Source organism: Phycodurus eques, chromosome 3, assembly GCF_024500275.1.
Source record: "Phycodurus eques isolate BA_2022a chromosome 3, UOR_Pequ_1.1, whole genome shotgun sequence".
Taxonomy (NCBI): domain Eukaryota; kingdom Metazoa; phylum Chordata; class Actinopteri; order Syngnathiformes; family Syngnathidae; genus Phycodurus; species Phycodurus eques.
The window spans coordinates 11,580,506-11,604,177 of NC_084527.1; the positions used below are offsets into that span (position 1 = coordinate 11,580,506).

The following is a 23,672-nucleotide window of genomic DNA, read 5'->3' on the forward strand; positions in this document are numbered from 1 at the left end:
CAGGTGCATTATTTCGTAATCATATAATATGTAAAGCATTTAATTTTAAGGGTAATGGTTAAATAATATTGAAATAATAACTGTTTGGGATTATAGTTTGTGGTACATTTATGGTTCAAACTATTAATATAGGACAATTATAAACATTTTTAGGGGGATGCTTCAATTGCATGGTAGGTTAATTGACAACTCTAAATTGCCCGTAGGTGTGAATGTGAGTGCGAATGGCTTGTTTGTTTGTATGTGCCCTGCTGATTGGCTGGCAACCAGTTCTGGGTGTACCCCGCCTCCTGCCCGATGACAGCTGGGATAGGCTCCAGCACGCCCGCGACCCTAGTGAGGAGAAGCGGCTCAGAAAATGGATGGATGGACAGTATTAAAGTTACTCTACCTAGGGGAGAAGTTAAGAATTACAGTTTGATTATTATTTCCACCAACAATGAAGGAGAGAGAATTTACATCAACATCATTTAACTGATAAAAAAGTTAACAGAGTACCAATCCCTGTGGCAGTCTGCTCCTGGTATTTGTCCATGTCTATGTGAAGGCTGGTTGTGAAGAAGTCCAGCTTGGCCACGAGTCTCTGGTGCATGGACACCATCTCGTTCTTTTGTTTGGACAGGGATGAGTTGTGCCTAAGCAAACTCATGCTAGAAGGAAAATATTAGGACGGTTAAATACAGCATGTTTGCATGCATGTTTGTGTGTGTGTGTGTGTGTTTGCTACATGGCTGCTTTCTGTCCCTGCTGCAGTCTTTGCCAGTCCTCCTTCAGGGAACGAATGGTGTGCCACGCCTGACCATAAGTCCTCCTTAGAGGGCTGTAATGAAGAAAGTGCTTTGGATCCTTTTCTGGTAAAAAATAAAAAAATAAAAAAGAAGACATGATTATTTTACTATGTTTAACTTAAACTTAAAAAAGCTGGTTTGAGCTGATGTATCTGATATATTTACCGGCACAAAAAAAAAAAAAAGTTCTGAGGACTGGGGTTCAATCCCCGGCCCCGCCTGTGTGGAGTTTGCATGTTCTCCCTGTGCCTGCGTGGGTTTTCTCCGGGCACTCCGGTTTCTTCCCACATCCCAAAAACATGCATTAATTGGAGACTCTAAATTGCCCGTAGGTGTGACTGTGAGTGCGAATGGTTGTTTGTTTGTTTGTATGTGCCCTGCGATTGGCTGGCAACCAGTTCAGGGTGTACCCCGCCTCCTGCCCGATGATAGCTGGGATAGGCTCCTGCACGCCCGCGACCCTAGTGAGGAGAAGCGGCTCAGAAAATGGATGGATTTATCTATTTAGTTATTTTTTTATCCTACGTTGTTGTATCTCTTATTGTCTTTCAGTTTTTATCCTGTCCAATTGTCTTTTAGTCTTTTTAAGTTTTATTCCAGTGTCTCCTCATGGGAGCCTCCACACTGGGAGATGTGTTCGGTCTGCCCGCGGGGATGTCATCCTGCAATTTCCCCAGATCGTGTGGTCGTGGTGGTGCATCCTCTGTGGATGCGGGCAGTGGCCCCTCTCGGTGTGGATGGCTCCCACAGGATTGTCTTTCCTCGCCCAGGATCCTCAGTGCCTTGCAATGTCTCCCTACAACTAGTAGCAATAGGTGCTATGTTTGTGTGTGCCTTCGTATGGGTGTGTTTGCATTTATATGTGGGATGGGTTTTTGTTTTCCTGTTATCTTGACTTTCTGTTTTTATCTTTGTGAAGCAATTATGTATGAAAAAGTGCTAAATAAATACAATTTGATTGATTGATTTAAAGCGGCACGGCTGTCCGACTAGTTAAGAGTGTCTGCCTCACAGTTCTGAGGACCAGGGTTCAATCCCTACCCCCGCCTGTGTGGAGTTTGCATGTTCTCCCCGTGCCTGCGTGGGTTTTCTCCAGGAACTCTGGTTTCCTCCCACATCCCAAAAACATGCGTGGTACGTTGATTGAAGACTCTAATTTGCCCGTAGGTGTGAATGGTTGTTTGTTTATATGTGCCCTGCGATTGGCTGGCAACCACTTCAGGGTGTACCCCGGCTCCTGCCCGAAGATAGCTGGGATAGGCTCCGGCACTCCCGCGACCCTAGTGAGGATAAGTGGCTCGGAAAATGGATGGATGGATAATTTATTTAATCCATTATGTTAATGAGATTGTTACCCATGAATAAATAACATTAAATATAAACAATAATTGAAATGATTGAATGGGAAATCAAGAAAAAATAAATGTATGTAACAAATATCTGCCATATTTACACACATTTCCTATTACATTTATGCTGGGATAGGTCAAAAGTCTGCGTTGCCTAATGCATTTGACAATACAGGCTTTCAAAATGAAAATGAAGAATAACTCTACAATGAATCCCTTGAGTAATGCGCACATGCACAACAACACATTTTTGCACATTTTCCAGTTACAAAAAAATCCCAAAACATTTTCTGTGGCATGGACTAAGACCAATATAATATCTAAATCCGAGATGAGGAGAGAGACTGTGCGCACTCACGGACAAAACAGATGTTTTCAGGGAGGGTGCGAGGAGTCAGTGGTGGCTCATAACTACAAGCGGAGCGATCAAACAGGAAGATGAAAGGGAAGTCTGTCCGCCGGCCATCTATCTCCTGCAGATGTGAGACACGATGCATCAATACACACTGTCATTGAAGATTCTACAATGAAAGCATGTTGTGAGATGAGATGTTATAATTACGGCATAATCGATGGCGCACTGCGTGGCCAACCCATGGGGCTCTAAGGCTAAACCGGCCTCCAGCAGCAACTCCTGCTTGGCTGCAGGGATGCTTGTGTCTTCTTCGATTCTCTTCTGCAACTCGGCCACCGTTTCATCGTCCACAACCGCGTACCTCAGGATCTTGGCGGTGGTCATGTTCAATACGTGAACCATCTGCGGAGAATAGACTATACTATAACAAGGAGTGAGTGAACCACTATGACAGTAGTCAAATTCCCAATCTGGATGACAACTGGACTGATCCTGTTTGAAGAAATTGGACAGCGAAGCTTTTTCAAATCTTTCTTTTAATTATTTTTTTTGTAATCTAGATATTTTCTTCAATTATATCATTGTATGGATGGTCACCAAAATTTAATAGGAATATCAAGAGAATACTTCAAATCATGGATGATCTGTCATAAGATGTAGAACGAGAACTTGTACACAAACCAAAGACAACATAACCTCTTTGACCGAGGTAAAAATTCACAATAAATGTGATCCAATCTCACTTTGAGCTGCAAAATAAGTTCCAGCTGGGAGAAGCAGTTGCTGGGTGTGGCATCTGGCTCTTTGCCCCTTTCTTCGGGAGACCACTTGAGCATCAGCCGCAGCCACCTCTCCAGCTTCTCTGCTAAAAGACTGTCACATACCCATCACAACAAGTGAGACCGACATGACTAGTATGTCTTACTAAAGGTAACGTTTCAACAGACGTGGGCCACCTGTTGAGGTTGTTGGGCTGAGGAAGATGTTTGGAGAAGCGGACCACACCGGAAAGGTCTTCATAGACGACAATGTCACTGTCTTGTTTCAGTCGCAGTTTATTGTGCCTTGCAATGACAGAAGAAAAGCCTTTGTTAGATGTTGGAAATCACCATTTACTGAGTGGCCCTTTTATTTAGGGTACTCATCTTATGAGGTGCAAACAAGAGTTGAATCATACATTCTGCCTTTACGAAGATAATACTGTGATGCTCTTTTTGATATTAAAGGGTAAAAATATCATAAAAACTTATTCACACTGCAAACTCCAACCACAATAAAAGCATATTTAATAAATATGTATCTGACGGTGTCAATCAAAACTGATATGCACCTAATATTGTGTTATATGAGTTATGCATATTAATTTATTAACTGGCATGGACGTTTATATTCGTCAACTGGAATCCGACCGCTTACTGCCACCTACGTACATATTATTCATCAGGTAAGTTTTTTGTGTAGGCATGGAAGAGGGTCTTGCCCAGCTTGTCTGCAATTCAGGTTTGCAAATCACTGTAGTGACTAACAGATCCCTGTAGATGGCGGCGTTGCATCGCTTTGGATTTGAGCTCAGCATAGCTTTTTTGTAGACGATAAAGATTAGGCAGTGAATGTCAGCTTGTCACATCACTTATGAGGAAAAGAAAGGCCAACGTGTTGGAAGTCAAACAAGTTTAGGCACCTCATACTTGAACAGAGTATGTACCATAAGTGTAAGGTATATAGTACGTGTTGCAGTAGGCAGTAGAAAGTGTGTGTTCCGATTTCGAGAAAAGTTGTTGCAGTTCATGGAATGAATGAGGAACGCCACGTAAAAAAGTCAGTGACATCCAATTCGAGGCATGCGTTGAGACAGCATCGCTCGCTGCAGGTTTCAAAGTTGTATACCTGTAAAAAAAAAATGTTGCCATTACAGCCCTTTTTCAGTCTTGTTTTTGCTGTTTTATAGTTTGAGGTCTCACTAAAGCAAAAAATATCAGCAACACAGTCACTGTTTTGCTTAACATGTTTCTCTTCACAAAAAGCTTGTTTTCTTTGCTTTATTGGTCAGAAATCTGTTTTTGGTAAACCAACCCATGTTCTACTGCTGATTACTAAAGAACGGAAAAAGCTAGAAACAATCCTTTTTTTCTGGTGAAAGAAGAGAGTCTACTCTTTCTTTTGGTAGGTTTGGGTGCTCATTTTGTCATACACAGTATTATTCTGTGTGCTGTCAAAACGCTGGTTTGATAGCGGCTGGCTGTGAATGAGTTCATAATCGAAAGGTAGAACTGTAATTTGAAACAATGGGAGGGTACTTTTTCTTTTTGCAACCCAAACTTGCCCTCAGGTTTTATATCTTTCATGCAGCATAACAGTGAAGGAAGAGAGTCATTGATTTTGGCACAACCCACATATCCTGCAATTCTTATTTATGTGTTCCTAGTATGTTCAGAAATGGTCACGTAACTGGGGCAAAGGTTGAGAAAACTCTGGAAAATTTGTCTAATCGTGTAACACCTTGACTGACCGCAAAGTGAAGAAAAAAAGAAGCCCATTAGTCAAAAGAAAAGTGAGTTTCTACCAGAGAACAGGTTGCAAGGTTGGCAAAAAGGGCCGAAATCCTGTGATACACTCAAACACCAATGTCCCAAAGCTCCAGTAGTCCACAGCGACCGTGTACTTCTTCCTCTCAATCAGTTCGGGAGCCTGAAAGGTAAGAATCGCGTTGAGCAGGACAAGCCACATGTGATGCCACACGTGCAATGTGTCTGACAGACCAAGTACTGCAATGTTCCCACAAACGAGGTGCAAAGGCTGCTCTGATCCAGCTCCTTAGCATAACCAAGGTCAATGATCTTGTGGATCAACTGAAGCGGAAGAATAAAAAAACAGTGTTTTAAGAGTTAAACAAAGCTTTTGCAACCACATGGATATGAATACAGTGTCAGGTTTGGTTATGTTACTTTTGCCTGAGAATGAAATGTTCAAATTAAGGATATGAAATAAATGATTTTTATGACAAAAAGGTTCAGGGAGTACACAAGACAAAAATGGTTGAGAACCACTTGCCTAAACAATAATCTTAATTCAGAAAATGTAAAAAGAAATGTCAAAGAGCCACGTGGGCACTGACCAAAAGTATAGATTTGTAAAAAATATGAAATTGAAAGTCCTGTCATCCTTTTTGGTCCACAATGCTCAGCTCAGGCCGAGCCAGCCATGCTCCAGCCAAGCCAGTTGCACTTCCGGCACAAAGATGCAGTAAAGATTTTTAACAGTAAAGCAATCAAAGGTGTAACCAACTAAATCTTTGATGAAGACTTAGGAAGATGTGTCTTATTTTAGTTGTCATTACCATTTCAGTTTTGCTACAATGGTATTATCATCACTAATACCATTGTTAAAGGATCCAACCCCTTTAAGTACAAGGAACCGTATTTGGTAAATTGAACTTAAATGAAAATGGACGTCATATGCCTCGCGTTAACGATTTGAATTTCTGAGAACTTTTACCCTGTTCAAGAATATACACACACAAAAAAAAGCCAAATACTGGGAGAGCAGCCGATACTGAGCCACATATGGATGACATTAGGAGTGTATTTTCCAAGAAAATTTAGGTCAGATTCTAAGTTGTTAAACCTAAACCATTTAAGATCATAGGACCCAATCTATGTTTAGAAACATTTCCCTCACTCTTCTTTTGTTTGAAAGGCTTTTTATATAATTCGGATTCATAGGCTTTCAAGCACATTCTAAAGCAATGTGGCGCTAAAGCTTCTAACCCCATAGAAATTTCCCCTGGAATTTGAATGCCGAACTGAGGAAAACAGCATTCATCTACATTCTCATACATTAACAAATTAAAATCAAACTCACTTGAATAATCTTAACTTAATAAGTACTCTAACATGTTCCTTCATGTATGAATTGTGTTAGATAACACCCCACCAGATGGAGGATAACATGTGATGGGTCGTTATGTAACCTTATAAAAAGAGGTCCAGAAAGAAAGATAAGAGTAAACCTTACAAGTGCAGGGATAAATTGCGGGATTTCTTTTTCCGTCATAAAGTCATACTGAGGCACATTGTAGGTGAAGACTCATCCTCTCCCGTCAAAACAAAAGGTGTCTTTATGGTTTGGGCGATTTGTCATGGGCGAGAAGATTTGTCATGGGCGAGAAGTGTGTTTGAACTCACCCGCTTCTCTCCCTGTTGCAGCACAATGTTTTCAGGCTTCAAATCTCGGTGGATGATCCGCTTCTTGTGGAGGTAGGTCAGAGCAGAGGCTAAGAGGAAGAAGAAGAAAATCAAAATGGGACCAATTCAAAGATTCACCGCCAAACACAGTGGGTACGGAAAGCATTCAGACCCCTTTACATTTTTCACTCTTTGTTATATTGCAGCCATTTGTTAAAATCATTTATGTTCATTTTTTCCTCATTAATGTACTTGTACACACAGCACCCCATATGGACAGAAAAAAACTGAATTGTTGACATTTTGGAGATTTATTAAAAAAGAAAAACTGAAATATCACACAGCCATATGTATTCAGACCCTTTGCTCAGTATTTAGCTGAAGCACCCTTTTGAGCTAATACAGCCATCAGTCTTTTTGGGAATGATGCAACATGTTTTTCACACCTGGATTTGGGGATCCTCAGCCATTCCTCCTCGCAGATGCTCTCCAGTTCTGTCAGGGTGGATGGTGAACAGTGGTGGACAGCCATTTTCAGTTCTCTCCAGAGATACTCAATTGGGTTTAAGTCAGGTCTCTGGCTGGGCCATTCAAGAACAGCCACAGAGTTGTTCTGAAGCCACTCCTTTGTTATTTTAGGTGTGTGCTTAGGATCATTGTCTTGTTGGAAGGTGAACCTTTGGCCCAGTCTGAGGTCCTGAGCACTCTGGAGGAGGTTTACGTCCAGGATATCCCTGTACTTGGCTGCATTCATCTTTCCTTCGATTGCAACCAGTCATCCTGTGCCTGCAGCTGAAAAACATCCCCACAGCATGATGCTGCCACCACCATGCGTCACTGTTGGGACTGTATTGGACGGGTGATGAGCAGTGACTGGTTTTCTCCACACATACCACTTAGAATGAAGGCCAAAAAGTTCTATCTTGGTCTCATCAGAACAGAGAATCTTATTTCTCACCATCTTGGAGTCCTTCAGGTGTTTTTTTAGCAAACTCCATGCGGGCTTTCATGTGACTGGCACTGAGGAGAGCCTTCCGTCAGGCCACTCTGCCATAAAGCCCCGACTGGTGGAGGGCTGCAGTGATGGTTGACTTTCTAGAACTTTCTCCCATCTCCCGACTGCATCATTGGTGCTCAGCCACAGTGATCTTGGGTTCTTCATTACCTCTCTCACCAAGGCTTTTCTCCCCCGATTGCTCAGTTTGGCCGGACGGCCAGCTCTAGGATGGGTTCTGGCCGTCCCAAACGTCTTCCATTTAAGGATTATGCAGGCCACTGTGCTCTTCGGAACCTTAAGTGCAGCAGAATTTTTTTTGTAACATTGACCAGATCTGTGCCTTGCCACAATTCTGTCTCTGAGCTCTTCAGGCAGTTCCTTTGGCCTCATGATTCACATTTGCTCTGACATGCACTGTGAGCTGTAAGGTCTTATATAGACAGGTGTGTGGATTTCCTAATCAAGTCCAATCAGTATAATCAAACACAGCTTGACTCCAGTGAAGGTGTAGAGCCATCTCAAGGATGATCAGAAGAAATGGACAGCACCTGAGTTAAATATGAGTGTCACAGCAAAGGGTCTGAATACTAATGGCTGTGTGATATTTCAGTTTTTCTTTTTTAATAAATCTGAAAAAAAATTCAACAATTCTGTTTTTTTCTGTCAATATGGGGTGCTGTGTGTACATTAATGAGAAAAAAAATGAATGTAATGATTTTAGCAAATTTAAGGGGGTCTGAATACTTTCCGTACCCACTGTACAACTTTTATCTAAGTATCCTCCAGAGAACCAAGTTTCTAAGAAATTGACTCATATTTTGATCAGACTAAGGCCTATTTTGGGTTTCAGAAAATTGGCTCCAGGGTTAATATTTTCCCGAACTCTGCTTGCCATATACAAACCCCAATTCCAATGAAGTTGGGACGTTGTTTAAAACATAAAAACAGAATACAATGATTTGCAAATCCTTTTCAACTTATATTCACTTGAATATACTACAAAGACTTGATATTTAATATTAAGACTGATTAACTTAGTTTTACTTTACAAATATTAATTCATTTTGGAATTGACGCCCTCACCACATTCCCAAAAAGCTGGGACAGGGGCATGTTTACCACTGTGTTACATCACCTTTCCTTTTAACAACACTAAATACGCGTTTGGTAACTGAGGACACTAATTGTTGAAGCTTTGTAGGTGGAATTCTTTCCCATTCTTGCTTGATGTACAACTGCTCAACAGTCTAGGTTCTTGATGTCGTATTTTGTGCTTCATAATGGGCCACACATTTAAATGGGAGACAGGGTGAAGTGTTGACAGGCCAGTCTGGCACTCTTTTACTACGAAGCCACGCTGTTGTAACACATGCAGAATGTGGCACATCGTTGTTGTTCCTACATCATTGGGCATAACTTTGAAATTGGACATAACATAATTTTGGTGACAAAGATGGACCTTCACTTAATGCTGCTTAATGCCGCCAGTCATGTGGTTCCACTGGTAGGAATATTTTAAGACGAGCGCTGATTGAAATCGTCAAATTTAGCGAGGCTAACCACTATTCTCATTCACAACCTGCCTATGTTTGTACTCTCAGACTTGCCCAGATGAAATGAAGACTGAGTTGCCTTGTTGGCCCGACATTTCGCTAATACACAGAGCATTATAGTCCGGCGACGGCAGCAGACGGGCGAATCTAAAGTCCTCTATAAGTTGGCAGATTGGAAAACGAGATGCCAAAACATGCCATCAGCCGTTAGTCCTCTTCAAATGTTGATGCAGAGGAGTAAGTCGACTCGTCTACTAGTTGACTATTCGGTTCAACCCTTATTAGGTACATGTGGACATAGCCTGAATTTGGTAAATGAGAGAATAGCCTAAGTGGAAGGAATTTCCAGCCAGTATGTTTTGGTTCTGCACACCCCGAATGCATGTGTGATTTAATGATGGGGTGCCCACAATGTATGGTCTGGTCTTTCCCTGCTGCTGCGGTGTGAGACGACTTGGGGTTAGCTAAAACAAGCATCCACTTGGCATCAAAAACACTGTAAACCAGAAACATGAATGTCACGAAATGCATGCGTCAAAGAGTGAGTAGTGTGTGTGCTGTCGATGAGAATCAGACCGTGTAAGCATTCTTACTTTATTATCATATTGTTGCGAAGTTGTAAGGGGGTCACGCCTTACCAGGAAAAGCCCATCAGTGTAACAGGAAAGCCCATTCTATGTGCATTGGTGTTTGTGTGTGTGCGTTACTACATATATGAATGAGCCAGACCACATGTGCCTTGGGTCAAGTTTATACATCGGGAGAGCAACTCCACATGTTGCACTGAGTGCTTGTACATTACAAAAGCAACGACGTTGTCCGATGGCTGACGTATGCTTCTGCCTGTGTGTGAGCTGTCGCCATGGTGACTAAGCGCTATGGTTGAGGATCGGTGGTGACATCATGATACAGGTTAAAAGGGCCCCGGTTTTCAAACGACAGGAAGCTAATCATCCTGCCAGCTCACACAGATGCATAATTAATCAAACAATAGTTACACTTTTCGCGAAAGTCACTTTGAGGCTGCTGTGGTGATACTCACAAATGTCGCACAATAGAATCAAAACGGAGCCCTCGCGCATTCCACAGCAGTTCTCCAAGAGGTTCAGATACTGCGGAGGGAAGAGACACAGAGAAGAGTCATGACCATGTCATATGAATCTGTCCTCCTCATGATTTAGAACATGTCCTCATTTTATCGCCATTAGAGAATTTTCCATCCATTTAAGTATATTTTATTCATGCACAGGCTTCGATTCCAACACAGAAACACAGTAATGGACTCAAAGCTGTTGATTTTCATTTTGGGTAAAGCGGGAACAAACTGGTAAATCAGCAAAGGTTTTATTTGACATTTTTAATGATAAACGTCAATCACTCCACTACTGGAAACCTGACCAAGAGGATGAAACTGAACCACAATTTGCCTAACGTTTTCTTTCGCTGTTCATTGGCTTGGTGGTTTATGATGGCTGGTATTTTGTTTTGTCTGGTATAAATAATCTGCATAGCCTCAGGGTGCATACTCACTGGTTTCAGATATATCAAAAAAAGTTCAAAATCCGCTGACACAAACTCAGAAACTCAGACAAATACACACATTGAGACACGATGCTGCGTATCTCTTAATCATTATAGTACAATGACCAGTAGTCATATTTTTTTTTTTTTTTTACCTTTCTCAGATCCCCTCCTTGGCAGTATTCCATGGCCAGCAGTGGCAGGTCATTGGTGGCTACAAGCTTTTGCATCCCCTCAGGAACCTCCCTTGCTGCCACCACATTTACGTGATCCAACCTGAGTGTGTTTTGACAGAAGTCATGAATTTTTCAACTTTTATATTGTTTCATAAATGCCAGGGACAAGAACAAGCTATATAGTATAAAATCAGTACATAGCCTAGTGCGACAGAGAAGCCCTCATTAAGCGAATTAATCTCTATTTACCACAACACAAGTTATCACAAGAAACATTTCATATGGGGCATGTTTCCCCCCCAGGCGTCTTTATTATGGTATTAAAGACACACAATGAATCTCGCGTGAGTAATCACTTGGCAACAATGGTGAGGAAAACGCCCTTTTAACAGGAAGAAACCTTTAGCAGCACCAGACTTGGGGTGGGGCCACTCTTTACCTCAAACAATACTGGACCCAAAAAGAGACCACTGACTCACAGTAAAGAAAAACAATTAAAGTCACCTCAAGCATCTTGCACTGGAGAGTAGGGGTTCGTCCAGATTAGTCAACTTCACTAGTCCACAGTGATGCCGATGTCGATGACATCGACTAGTCTCTAATCACGTGTTTTTTGGCTTGAGGAGACAGAGCGGCTTGCCGCAACAACTGGCGTGCTTTTATTTTGAAGGCCTGACTTTGACAGATACATGATGTTTACGCCATTGATGCCCGAGTATTGCCAAGGGGACAGGAAGGGTCGTTGTTGACTGCAGTTATGAATAAAAGCTTGTAGAATACACTTTAACGTCTGTTTGAATCCCTTGATACATAATACAACACACACTATCAAAGTGGAAGGAGAGCGGGGAATTACTCCATTGCATACAAAGAGGACTGTGATTATTTGCACTTGTCCACAGGGACACAGACATGAACACACATACAGATGAAAAGAACTTTAATGACATGAAACATACACGCTCACACACATACCAGTAAAAATACCATACCTAAATGACCTAAGAAACCTGAGGCTGGACAGGAAGCATCCAAGAGAGGAAACACTATCTCAAGGAACCCTCTGGACCAAGGCACTACCATGGGCCACGGACACTGAGCACCAGCATGGAGCCCCCAGTGCAGCGGCGCAGAAAGTACCCGCATACACAGCAACCGGGGACCTCATGAGACGAAACCACAGGCCACAGGCCACCGCAGTTCCCAGCGCAGAGGTCTCTCCCTCTTGGGAAGCAATGAAAGCAATAAGCCTTGCGCTCAAAAAAAGCAAAGGAGAAACATCAAGATAACAAACCCAAGTTGATACACTGCAGCCACAATAATGTGGAACATGTAATCAGTGCGTGACAGCGAGATTAGCAGCAGACGCTGCGATAATAAGACGCAGCAGACATATTCATTTGTCAAATTAGTGAACACTTTTAAAACACGTGTTCAAAAGATAAAGACAGGATACTCTCACAGGAGCTACTATATGACCTCATGGAGAAGACACAGTGTATTTCAATTTAAAAGCACCTTAAAGAACAGGAACACAATCTAAATTAGCAGGCACTTAAAAATAGAGTATGTCAGAACCCAAGAACATCTCAACCCCAAAATCCATTAAGATCATGTTTTTACAGAATGTTTGCATGTAGAAGTTTGTGGTGTGATTATATAATAGCTTGCCCTGGCACTTTTTGTGCCACAAGTCACAGTGTGGGTTCACGAGGTCTGTGGTTGTCTGAGAACAACACACCTTTTGAATTGAAATGTTTTCATGCGCGGCATGGTGAACGACTGGTTAGAGCGTCAGCCTCACAGTTCTGATGACCCGGGTTCAATCCCCGGCCCCGACTGTGTGGAGTTTGCATGTTCTCCCTGTGCCTGCGTGGGTTTTCCTCCCACATCCCAAAAACATGCATAAATTGGAGACTCTAAAATTGCCCGTAGGTGTGCATGTGATGTGCGAATGGTTGTCTGTTTGTATGTGCCCTGCGATTGGCTGGCAACCAGTTCAGGGTGTACCCCGCCTCCTGCCCGATGACAGCTGGGATAGGCTCCAGCACGCCCGCGACCCTAGTGAGGAGAAGCGGCTCAGAAAATGGATGGATGGATGTTTTCATGCCTAAAAAGACGTGCTCACAGTCTAAGAGGATGTGATGACACCAAATTGGAGCACGGTGAGGAGGTGGCACAGTATTCTGTCAGAAATAACCACCTAAAGTCCACAAATAACCCTACACCTCCGCACAAACCTATTATAATTTAAATGCCCCATGCGAGTCTTACTATTTCAGGATAGAGGGTTTGTTTTTGAGAAAACAGATGGGGGTGTAACGCTCAAATGTCAAACATGTCATGGAATGCGTCGCAGTGAGTCACAGCAAAGTCAAGTATTTTCTTTTCTTTTTTAATTCAAACACAGCTCAAGGCAAATAAACTGAGACATTGGATGGTAAAAATAAAGAGGAAAATCCCTGATTTCTTCACCAGAGGCAAGACAAGTTTGTAAAGCTAGAATGGCATTCCTAAAACTAACATCTTTTGAAATATGGAAATAAAAGTAACACACAATGCTACACACAAATAAATTTGTTGGGAGCTTTCCATTCGTGAAAGAAAAATCCACAGTTTTGTGAGAATGCTCTTCGGAAAGATGAGAAAAAAATTCACTTTTGGCAAGTCACATCAGCTGTGTTTACAGACACAAAAATGAACATGGAGGAGGCTCAGTTACGTCGGGGCTGCTATAATGGATCAGTGACAGAGTGTCTTGAATCTGTGCAGAGTACAAAGAAATCTCAAAATAATTCTGTCATTCTGGAGCAAAATGTGATCCCTAGTGTCAGAAACCTTTGTATCAGATGCGGGTCATGGGTCCTCCTACAAGATAAAGACCCAAAACATACAGCTACAATACCCAACAAATGCTATCCGCCCATTATCCGGGCTGGCTAAGAACAAAACTCTTGGAAAATTTGGAAGGGGCCTTCCTGATCTAAATTTCATTGAGACAGTTGGGGGACTGGGCCAAAATACCTTAAACTTGCATTTGCAGTAGTACCTTAAGATAGAAATGACCCAACGTACGATTCTTTTCGAGATATGTGTAATTGTTCCGCCGATTTTTTTGCTTTCGCTTGTGAGGAAAAATTTTAAATACAAGCACTATATGGTGGCAGTGAACGCAAATCAACTCACTTCGCAACAAACAGCAGTTAAATGTCAAACTACACATTACAAAAATAGAATCACACGTTTTGTATTTAAAACAACCACGTAACTTTGCCTTAAAGTCAGCTAACTTTATGCTAACGCATAATGGGAAACTCCATACACGGGCTAATGAATAGTGTATGACGGTGTTATAACGCTAAAATAGATACACTATATTGCCAAAAGTATTCGCTCACCTGCCTTGACCAACATATGATCTGAAGTTACATCCCCTTCTTAATCAATAGGGTTTTTATATGATGTTGGTCCATCCTTTACAGCTATAACAGCTTTAACTCTTCTGAAAACGATGTTAAGGAGTGTGTGTCGGGAATTTTTAACCATTCTTCCAGAAGCGCACTTATGAGGTTCTCAGTCTGCACTATAATTCATCCAAAAGGGGTTTTATCAGGTTGAGGTCAGGACTCCGTGGAGGCCCTTCAAGTTCATCTACAGCAAACTCTCTCGTCCATTTCCACCTTGCTTTGTGCACTGGTGCACAGCCATGTTAGACTGGAAGAACTGTACAGTCCAGACCGCAACCCGAAAAAAAACATATAGTAATGGCATAATTAAAAATAATTGAAAGAATTAAATCGTTTTTGGCACATTTTTTTGCTTCAATTCAATGAACATTGTGCTGCTCCTTCTGGTGTGTGCATAATACAGACATAGAGACGCACACAAAGAAGAGTTTCACAACTGAGTCAGTAAGATGCAGTAATAATAGGCATTTTTCACAAAGGATTAAGATGATATGAATGTCAGTATTGTATGTCTACATGTGTTCTTCCACCATTTGTGTTCAAATATCCATTGTTTAAGTGTTATTCTGCTATTCATTGGCCTGTCTATGACATTTTGCATTGTTCGTTAGCATTAAACTAAACAGACTCTCGTAAGGCAAAGCTATGTGTTTGTTTTAAATACACAATGTTTAATTATCTTTGATTTATGTTTAGTTTGACAGTAAACTTTGAACTCGAAGGCTTTTTTTTGAAAAATTGCCAAACTGCTGCTTGTTGTGAAGTGAGTTGAGTTGAGCTCACTGCAACCATTAAGTGCATGTATCTCAAATTTTGCTCGCAAGTTAAAAAACACCCAAAAGACAGTTCTTATCTTGAAATGTGAGTAAGTTGGGTCACTCGTATGTCAAGGCACCACTGTTTCTCATGTAGTAACTTTGACACCGAATGAAACTGACCTCTTCATGATCTGGATTTCCAGACACCATCTCTCTTTGTTTCGCTCACTCAGCTCCTGGCAGCACTGTTTGATAGCAATCTGCTCCTCTGTATCCTGCAAACACACAGTGAAAATATACGATTATTAAAGGAAAACTGGCAGGACGCTTGCAAAAAATAAAAGGCTAACCTATAAAACTGATTTGAATTATATATTATTAATAACAGAAGAGGGAAGGCAAGATAATTTTGAGGTGATTTATTATTTATATCAGATGAATGTGATTGCCGGCAGAGAACCAATAACATACTATTTCCATGTAGTTTACAACACCAATGAAGTTGGGACGTTGTGTTAAACATAAATAAAAACAGAATACAATGATTTGCAAATCATGTTCAACCTATATTTAATTGAATACACTACAAAGACAAGCTATTTAATGTTCAAACTGATAAACTTGATTGTTTTTAGCAAATAATCATTAACTTAGAATTTTATGGTTGCAACACGTTCCAAAAAAGCTGGGACAGGTGGCAAAAAAGACTGAGAAAGTTGAGGAATGATCATCAAACACCTGTTTGGAACATCCCACAGGTGAACAGGCTAATTGGGAACAGGTGGGTGCCATGATTGGGTATAAAAGGAGTTTCCCTGAATTGCTCAGTCATTCACAAGCAAAGATGGGGTGAGGTTCACCTCTTTGTGAACAAGTACGTGAGAAAATAGTCAAACAGTTTAAGGACAATGTTCCATCCATCCATCCATCCATTTTCTACCGATAATCCGGGTGGACTATGTTCCTCAATGTACAATTGCAAGGAATTTAGGGATTTCATCGTCTGCGGTCCATAATATCATCAAAAAAGTTCAGAGAATCTGGATAAATCACTGCATGTAAGCGGCGAGGCCGAAAACCAACATTGATTGCCTGTGACCTTCTATCCCTCAGGCGGCACTGCATCAAAAACCGACATCAATGTGTAAAGGATATCACCACATGGGCTCAGGAATACTTCAGAAAACCAATACGGTTCGGCGCTACATCCGTAAGTGCAACTTGAAACTCTACTATGCAAACCACATTCTGCATGTGTTACAACAGCGTGGCTTTGTAGTAAAAGAGTGAGGGTACTAGACTGGCCTACCTCCAGTCCAGACCTGTCTCCCATTGAAAATGCGTGGCGCATTATGAAGCGTAAAATACGACAACGGAGACCCCGAACTGTTGAACAGCTGAAGCTGTACATCAAGCAAGAACGGGAAAGAATCCCACCTACAAAGCTTCAACAATTAGTGTCCTCAGTTCCCAAACGTTTATTGACTGTTGTTAAAAGAAAAGGTGATGTAACACAGTGGTAAACATGACCCTGTCCCAGCTTTTGTGGAACATGTTCAGCCATAAAATTCTAAGTTAATGATTATTTGCTAAAAAGAATAAAGTTTATCAGTTTGAACATTAAATATCTTGTCTTTGTAGTGTATTCAATTAAATATAGGTTGAACATGATTTGCAAATCATTGTATTCTGTTTTTATTTATGTTTAACATAACGTCCCAACTTCATTGAAATTGAGGTTGTACAATCCGTCAAAGAAGTGATGAGCAATACAAGTGTACATCACTCATTCCCTGCTTCTCACGGCATCATCAAGGTTAAACTGCTTCCCGTAACGTGATCTGTGTCCTAACAATAACGCAGCATTGTCATCCATACAGGAAGAAGGAAGTTTAATCATCAGCGGTGCCCTCCACAGGTACTCAATGTTCTGCTTCTGCCAGCCCTTTTTTTTTTTAACATCGTGAGGTGTGGCAGCACTTCTGTAAGTGACCACACTTACTTCTTTCATTGTGATTACATAATATCGAACTGACAACAGATTTAATGATCAGCTTTGGCAATGTTACAGATTATGTTTAAAAGGACTTAACAGTGACTAATTACATCAGTTGAAAAACATTTGAAGAATTGCAACAAGTACTATATGATGAAATTTAGCTGGTCCTATAATACCACAACAGTTTTTCTTGTCCCTACATTTTTTCTCTATAAAAGGAGGTTCAGATTATTGAAGGTTTTATGTGTTAACTTTTCAAAAATACCTCTGATAGCATTGTGAAAGATAATTCTGATTCTGATTATTATAATTTCCATCCCGGCATCTATTTTCTTTTGTTCTTTTCCTCATTAGGGTTAAACTAACTCGGTAAAACTAAGTAAACTTCAACTCGGAGCGGCAATATTGTGGTAAAGCTATGTGGTTGTTTTAAATACACATCAAGTAATTATCTGGTTTATCTTTCATTTGACAGTAAACTTGAACTAGGAGTGGCATTAAACAGCTTGAAGCCTCTCTTTTTGAATAATTGTTCACTGCCGAACTGTTGCTTGTTCTGCAGTGATTTTGAGTTCACGTCCACAATACATCCATCTATTTTCTTTAGCGCTTATCCTCAATAGGGTCCCGGGCTGCTGGAGCCTATCCCAGCAATCTTCGGGCGGGAGGCGGGGTATAAACTGAACCGGTCGCCAGCCAATCGCAGGGCAATTTCGAGTCTTCAATCAACTTACATGTTTTTGGGATGTGGGAGGAAACAGGAGTGCCCGGAGAAAACCCACTGAGGCACGGGGAGAACATGCAAACTCCACACAGGCAGGGCCGGGATTTGAACCTCGGTCCCCAGAACTGTGAGGCAGATGTGCTAACCAGTCGTCCACATTGTCGGCGCCCACAATACAATCCAAGCAAAAAAAAATCATCCGAAAGACAACTCGTATCTGGTTACTCGTACCTCAATACACCTCTGTAATTCTTTTCAAACATGGTTAGTAGTCACATTTCCAGCAAAACAAAGAGCACTAGTACTGAAATTCTTTGCTATTTTGTACCGAGTTATTCCTCAGTCTGTTTTTAAATATTTACAGTAGATACCGTACAAACTGTTTAAAGTAAGAAAAGCTCTTATCATGTAATGTGCTCAACATATTACACACCTGAGAGTGACTAGCACAAGCAAAGCACAGTCATAAAGAGAGGAAGAGGAAGGTTCGCTAAGAGTGTGCTCATACTTCCATACTCTACATCCCATAATGCGCTCACCCTATGACTAGGAGTGATGTCACTATTCTGAGTTCTATCAGATTACATCCTCCAGAAGAGAAACACTTCTTCGGTGTGATGTCAAAGTATTTACTGAAACAAATCTCCTTTCCTTAGGAGCTAAGCACAAATATAAACAGTTTGTTTTTTTAAATTAACTAGGGATGTGAAAAAAAGGTCAAAGTTTTCTTGTAAGCAGCGCAACCAAATTTACTAGGAAGCACCAGGACAATGCCAGGAAACTCCCGTCTGAATCCAGATTATGCTTTATTGGACAATATACACTAACTGTCGGCTCAATGAATAATTATAGCATAAAAAGAGAATGAAAGTGTGTATGGTCCCTGACCACAACATCAGGTACAACTACACAATCTAATAGTGGGACTCCAATAAAAGCGGTCCATCCACAATCTTCTCTTACAAAGATTGTATTGTCCAGTTTTGATTTACACTGTCAGGTATTAATGTAACAATGTTTATTATTGTTGTTGTAGTTAATTTAACTGCATTGCATCATAATAAAAGCTTTTTCTAATATTGACAGTGTCAATGGGTCGAATTAGATATGATTTAGGAAATGATTGAAAAACATTCAGCAAGTTCACCAACAACACTTTTGTCAGAACAAGTACGAATACACGTACTTACATTTGAGTACTCACCAATGCTGAGTACTGGATAATGCTGTTACGCCTTGCAATTTTGGTGAAAATGTGTTTTATTTTGATCAAATGTTGTTCAAAAACACAAAACAAACTTTTCTTGAACATCGCATAGGTTTCACTCAAAAACAGTATAACACTTTTTAGAGTAACCATGTGTCATTACTGACATTTTAACATCCAACTACATGTTTTTCTAACAGTCTTGCCACAGATTTCACTTACATATAGCCTGTAACACAAGACGTTTCAGTTACAGTATGTTGTGTCTCAGTCCAAACACTAGGGAGCACAATGTAAAAGGAGAAGAGTAAATAGCATAAGTAGAAGAACCAAGAGTATGGTGGATAAAAACATAGGATGCCATGTTACCTCTGTGTTCTAACTGCAAAATAAAGTGAGCGAAAAGAAATATAAGATTGCTTCTTGAGAATCCTACAAGTTATAAAATAAAACTGTGACAGCAGAACTGTAGCGATACTTTATTACACCACTGCTTACTTCTCCATAACACGTCGCCACTGTCGCAGCTGGTTCGAATAGAACCGAGCAGCGTAGATCAGTGTGGCTGATGGGGCTCGCGAAACTCGGTGCTTTGCCACCTGAGCAGAGTTCATCAAACATTTTGTGGCGCATAATTTGCAGTCGCCAAAAACTGCTGTCATCCGTGTCCTTAAAGTATCTCCACACGGCTGATGTGGCTCACATGTACCTGTAAGGTACTGTATATGTCATCCTGGTGAAGTGGTATCGGTTTCACAGTATCAGAGCAATTTTACAAGTCCAGACGTACAGCATTGATGCATCCCCAATCAGAAGCTGTGTAAGTCAAACCAAAGTCTCATCCTGATTTTATCCAGGTTGCACATTTGGAAACTTTAACATGAAAAGTCCCGTTTGTCAAATCTCATCAGATGATGTTGTAATTTAATGTGTTGGGCTTTATAATTGTTACTGGATATTCTTTTTTCCTGGATCCAGACGCACTGTTAGTTGTGGATTTACAAACCCCAAATTCCAATGAAGTTGGGACATCATAGTAAAAACAGAATACAATGATTTGCAAATCCTTTTCAACCTATCTTCAATTGAATACACTACAAAGACAAGATATTTAATGTTGAAAATGATTACAAAGAAATTTGTGCAAATGGATATTGTTACAAAAAAGTTGGGACTGGGGTAACAGAAGACTGGGAAAGTTGAGGAATGCACAAAAAACCTGTTTGGAACATTCCACAGATGAGTAACATGATTGGGTATAAAAGGAGCATCCCCGAAAGGCTGAGTTGTTCACAAGCAAGGATCTGGCGAGGTTCACCACTTTGTGAGCTGCGTGAGCAAATAGTCCAACAGTTTAAGAACAACATTTCTCAACGTAAAAAAATGCGAGGAATTTAGGTATTTAATCATCTACGGTTTATGATATATTCAAAAGATTAAAAGAATCTGGAGAAATCCTTTACAAGAAAGCGGCCAGGCCGAAAACCACCATTGAATGCCCGTGACCTTCCATCCCTCAGGGGGCACTGCATTACAAACTGGTATCACTGTGTAAAGGAAATTGCCACGTGGGCTCAGAAACACTGGCAGTTGACGCACTTTGTTGCTACAGCTACAAATACGAGTTAAAACTCTACCTTGCAAAGCCAAAACCATATATCAATGACACCCACAAACGCCACCGGCTTCTCCTGGCCCAAGCTCATCTGAGATGGACTGACGCTAAGTGGAAAAGTGTGCTGTGGTCTGACGAGCCCACATTTAAAATTGTTTTTGGAAATCCTGAACGTCGTGTCCTCCTGGGCCAAAAAGGAAACGGACCATCTGGATTATTATCAGCGCAACGTTAAAAAAAACAGCATCTGTGATGGCATGAGGTTGTGTTAGTGCCCATGGCATGTGTAACTTGCACATCTGTGAAGGCACCATTAATGCTGAAAGGTTGCTCTTCTGTTGCATGTCATTAGACTGTGCAAGTGTACCTAATGTGGCATTTTTACAGCAACATGTGTGAGCGGAGATGGTGAGATGCCCCAACAATGCAAACCTTATTTTGCCATCTAGTGACATTCCCAAAGCCTCCGGTCCCCAGGCGTTCCTTCAGCTCCCAGGGCCCACAGCTCTGTGGCTGATGAAGGGGGACACGGTTCATGGTCTCTATCAGGACTCCAGCAATTGGCCACACCTGCAGGGAAATTAAGCATTTATACCGAGGCTGCTGGATTGTGGCAATACAGGTTAATGTGTAATCCTGCTGCTGGAGATGTTACGGTAACAAATCAGCTCTAAATGTCACTCAAGTACATATACTGTATGTACTGTACATACGGTTGTAAAAAAATAAAATAATAAAGTATGTGAACCCTTTGTAATTCCCTGGATTCTGCACAAGTTGGTCATAAAATATGTTTTGATTTATCGCTAAGTCATATAAATAGACAAAACACAGTCTTCCTAAACTAGTTACCATACAAATAATTATAGAGGTGCCTTGAGATATGAGTGACTTGACTTGTGAGCAATTGTTCAGATGATTTTGTTGCTTTGACTTGCGAGCACAAACTTGAAATATGAGTGCTATATGGTGGCAGTGAACTCAACTCATGTCACAAAAAGCAGCTGTTTGGCATGTAGAATTAGTGAGCAATTCTTCAAAAATGTGGCTTTAAGCTGTTTACTGTACTCTCAGTTGACGTTTACTGTCAAATTAAATATAAAACTGAGAGAATTACATGTGTATCGAAAACAACCACATATCTTAGCCTTCCTTATAGGTCCACTAGTGTGATGCTAATGACAACACATTATGGGGAAAAAATAGCATCTCTACAGTGTAGTTTAACCCTTTAAGCAAAAGATATTTGAACACAAATGTGGGGCAAGACATGTAGACACCTAATATAACAATACTCATGGGCATATAGTCTTTATCCTCCGCAAAGAATTCCTAATGTCAGTGCTGAGGAGTTATGACATCTCCTCTGTCTCCATGTATGTATGCATGTTTTTTATAATGTACAATAGTATGTGCTATTTTTTCGTCATTGAAAATACACTTAAACAATTTTTATTTGTATTTTTTTTTTAGGGGGGGCGGAAGGCCGGAACAGATTATTGGCATTTCTATTAATTTCAATGGGGAAAGATACTTTGAGATATGAGTGTTCTGAGTGTGGTCACAGAACAAATTAAATTTGTATCTCAAAGCACCACTGTTTTTATTGCACAAAATATGCAGACTTCAACAGTGCAGGGTGGAAAATGTATGCAAACTTTAGGATTTAATAATTGGTTGAGCCTCTTTTGGCAGCAATAACCGCAAGCAAATATTTCCAGTGGTTATACTGTATGTGTATAGACGAGTAAAGTGAATGACATTCCCATTGTCAAATCGGCTGATTGTGATGATGTCCAGTTTGCAATGACAGCAACTCTGCAAACCAGTGCCTCTCAAAATGGCTGCATTATTAAACCAGACATAGTATTAGTAATTATTAATTTACATATCACTTTTATATATCTTTTCAGCCGACAGCATACATACTAATTACTTCTACCTAATTAACGATTAAATTATAAAGCTAATAAATTAATACTCAATTCAATTAATGTAACAATATGCTTATTACTGTGCCTGTCTTAGCTATAGTTTGCAGTTACGATGGAACTGAGCACTGTCTGTTTATTTTTTGTTTTTTTTACCTTTATTGTAGATATATGTATGCTTCCCCAAAAAATTACAAACAGCTTTCAATGTAAACTACAACCACAAAAAAACATGTTACGTTAACAGTGTTACTCAAAAGTGAGCATTATTTACTAATATTACTTTTGTAAGGGCAGAATGTTTCAAAGAGATCTTGAACTGAATGCTATTAAGAGTGTGGAAGTGTACCTAATGAATTGGCCGGTGAATGTCCAGCTCTACAATAAGTAAAGTACAGGTCAGAACTGACACAAAATGTTTATAAATGAACTTTGCATGCACCTTTCATCATTTTAAACTATGATAACAAGTATGTAACAGCATGTGAATCGGCCAGAAATGTATGTTGTTACTGTATTACAGTACAATGTATCACTAAAATTCTCGTCCCGTTTCGTGCACACAATCAAAATTATTGTCGATGAAACACGACGCCTACCTGTTATCTGATAGTCGCCGGAGACTATTAAACGAGTAAAAGTCCACAGTTTTAGTCTAAGTTAGTTAGAGCTCTGAAAACTCTCCACTTGAAAGTTACACTTCCTGATTGCGAGGTTTCCTGTAAACCTGCAGGCTCCGCCCACATGGGGGGAAGTCACGTGACCTGTTTGAGATGACTGTTGTCTGTCAATGTTGTGAAAGATGATGTTTTACCAATATATACTCCAAATATGCCAATAGAAGTACAGTATATTATTTATAGAACTGAGGGCAGCACAGTGCCATGTATGTCGTACGTCTGCCTTGCGGTTCTGAGGTTCTGGGGTTGACTCTCTTCCGGTGTGGAGTTTGCATGTTCTCATCTGCTTGCGTGGATTAATAGTTGTGATTTCCCCCAGAGGAATGTTATGACTGTAAAACAAACAAACAAACAAGAAGAAGAAGAAG

General features: G+C 40.6%; 1 protein-coding gene across 1 annotated transcript in view; it reads right to left on the bottom strand.

The window, feature by feature from the left end:
• ikbkb (inhibitor of nuclear factor kappa B kinase subunit beta) overlaps positions 1-23,339 on the bottom strand; it is a 70,915-nt gene extending 47,576 nt beyond the window's left edge. The window contains exons 1-14 of the mRNA XM_061672056.1: positions 23,224-23,339; positions 21,126-21,263; positions 15,329-15,423; positions 10,903-11,023; positions 10,269-10,338; positions 6,677-6,765; positions 5,252-5,341; positions 5,056-5,180; positions 3,449-3,556; positions 3,236-3,365; positions 2,700-2,894; positions 2,496-2,610; positions 728-851; positions 499-650 (exon numbers count right to left, since the gene is read on the bottom strand). Of these exons, the coding sequence (XP_061528040.1) occupies positions 499-650; positions 728-851; positions 2,496-2,610; positions 2,700-2,894; positions 3,236-3,365; positions 3,449-3,556; positions 5,056-5,180; positions 5,252-5,341; positions 6,677-6,765; positions 10,269-10,338; positions 10,903-11,023; positions 15,329-15,423; positions 21,126-21,230 (1,519 nt within the window). The 5' untranslated portion in view covers positions 21,231-21,263; positions 23,224-23,339. The remainder of the gene's footprint in view (positions 1-498; positions 651-727; positions 852-2,495; positions 2,611-2,699; positions 2,895-3,235; positions 3,366-3,448; positions 3,557-5,055; positions 5,181-5,251; positions 5,342-6,676; positions 6,766-10,268; positions 10,339-10,902; positions 11,024-15,328; positions 15,424-21,125; positions 21,264-23,223) is intronic.
• Positions 23,340-23,672: the final 333 nt, after the last annotated feature.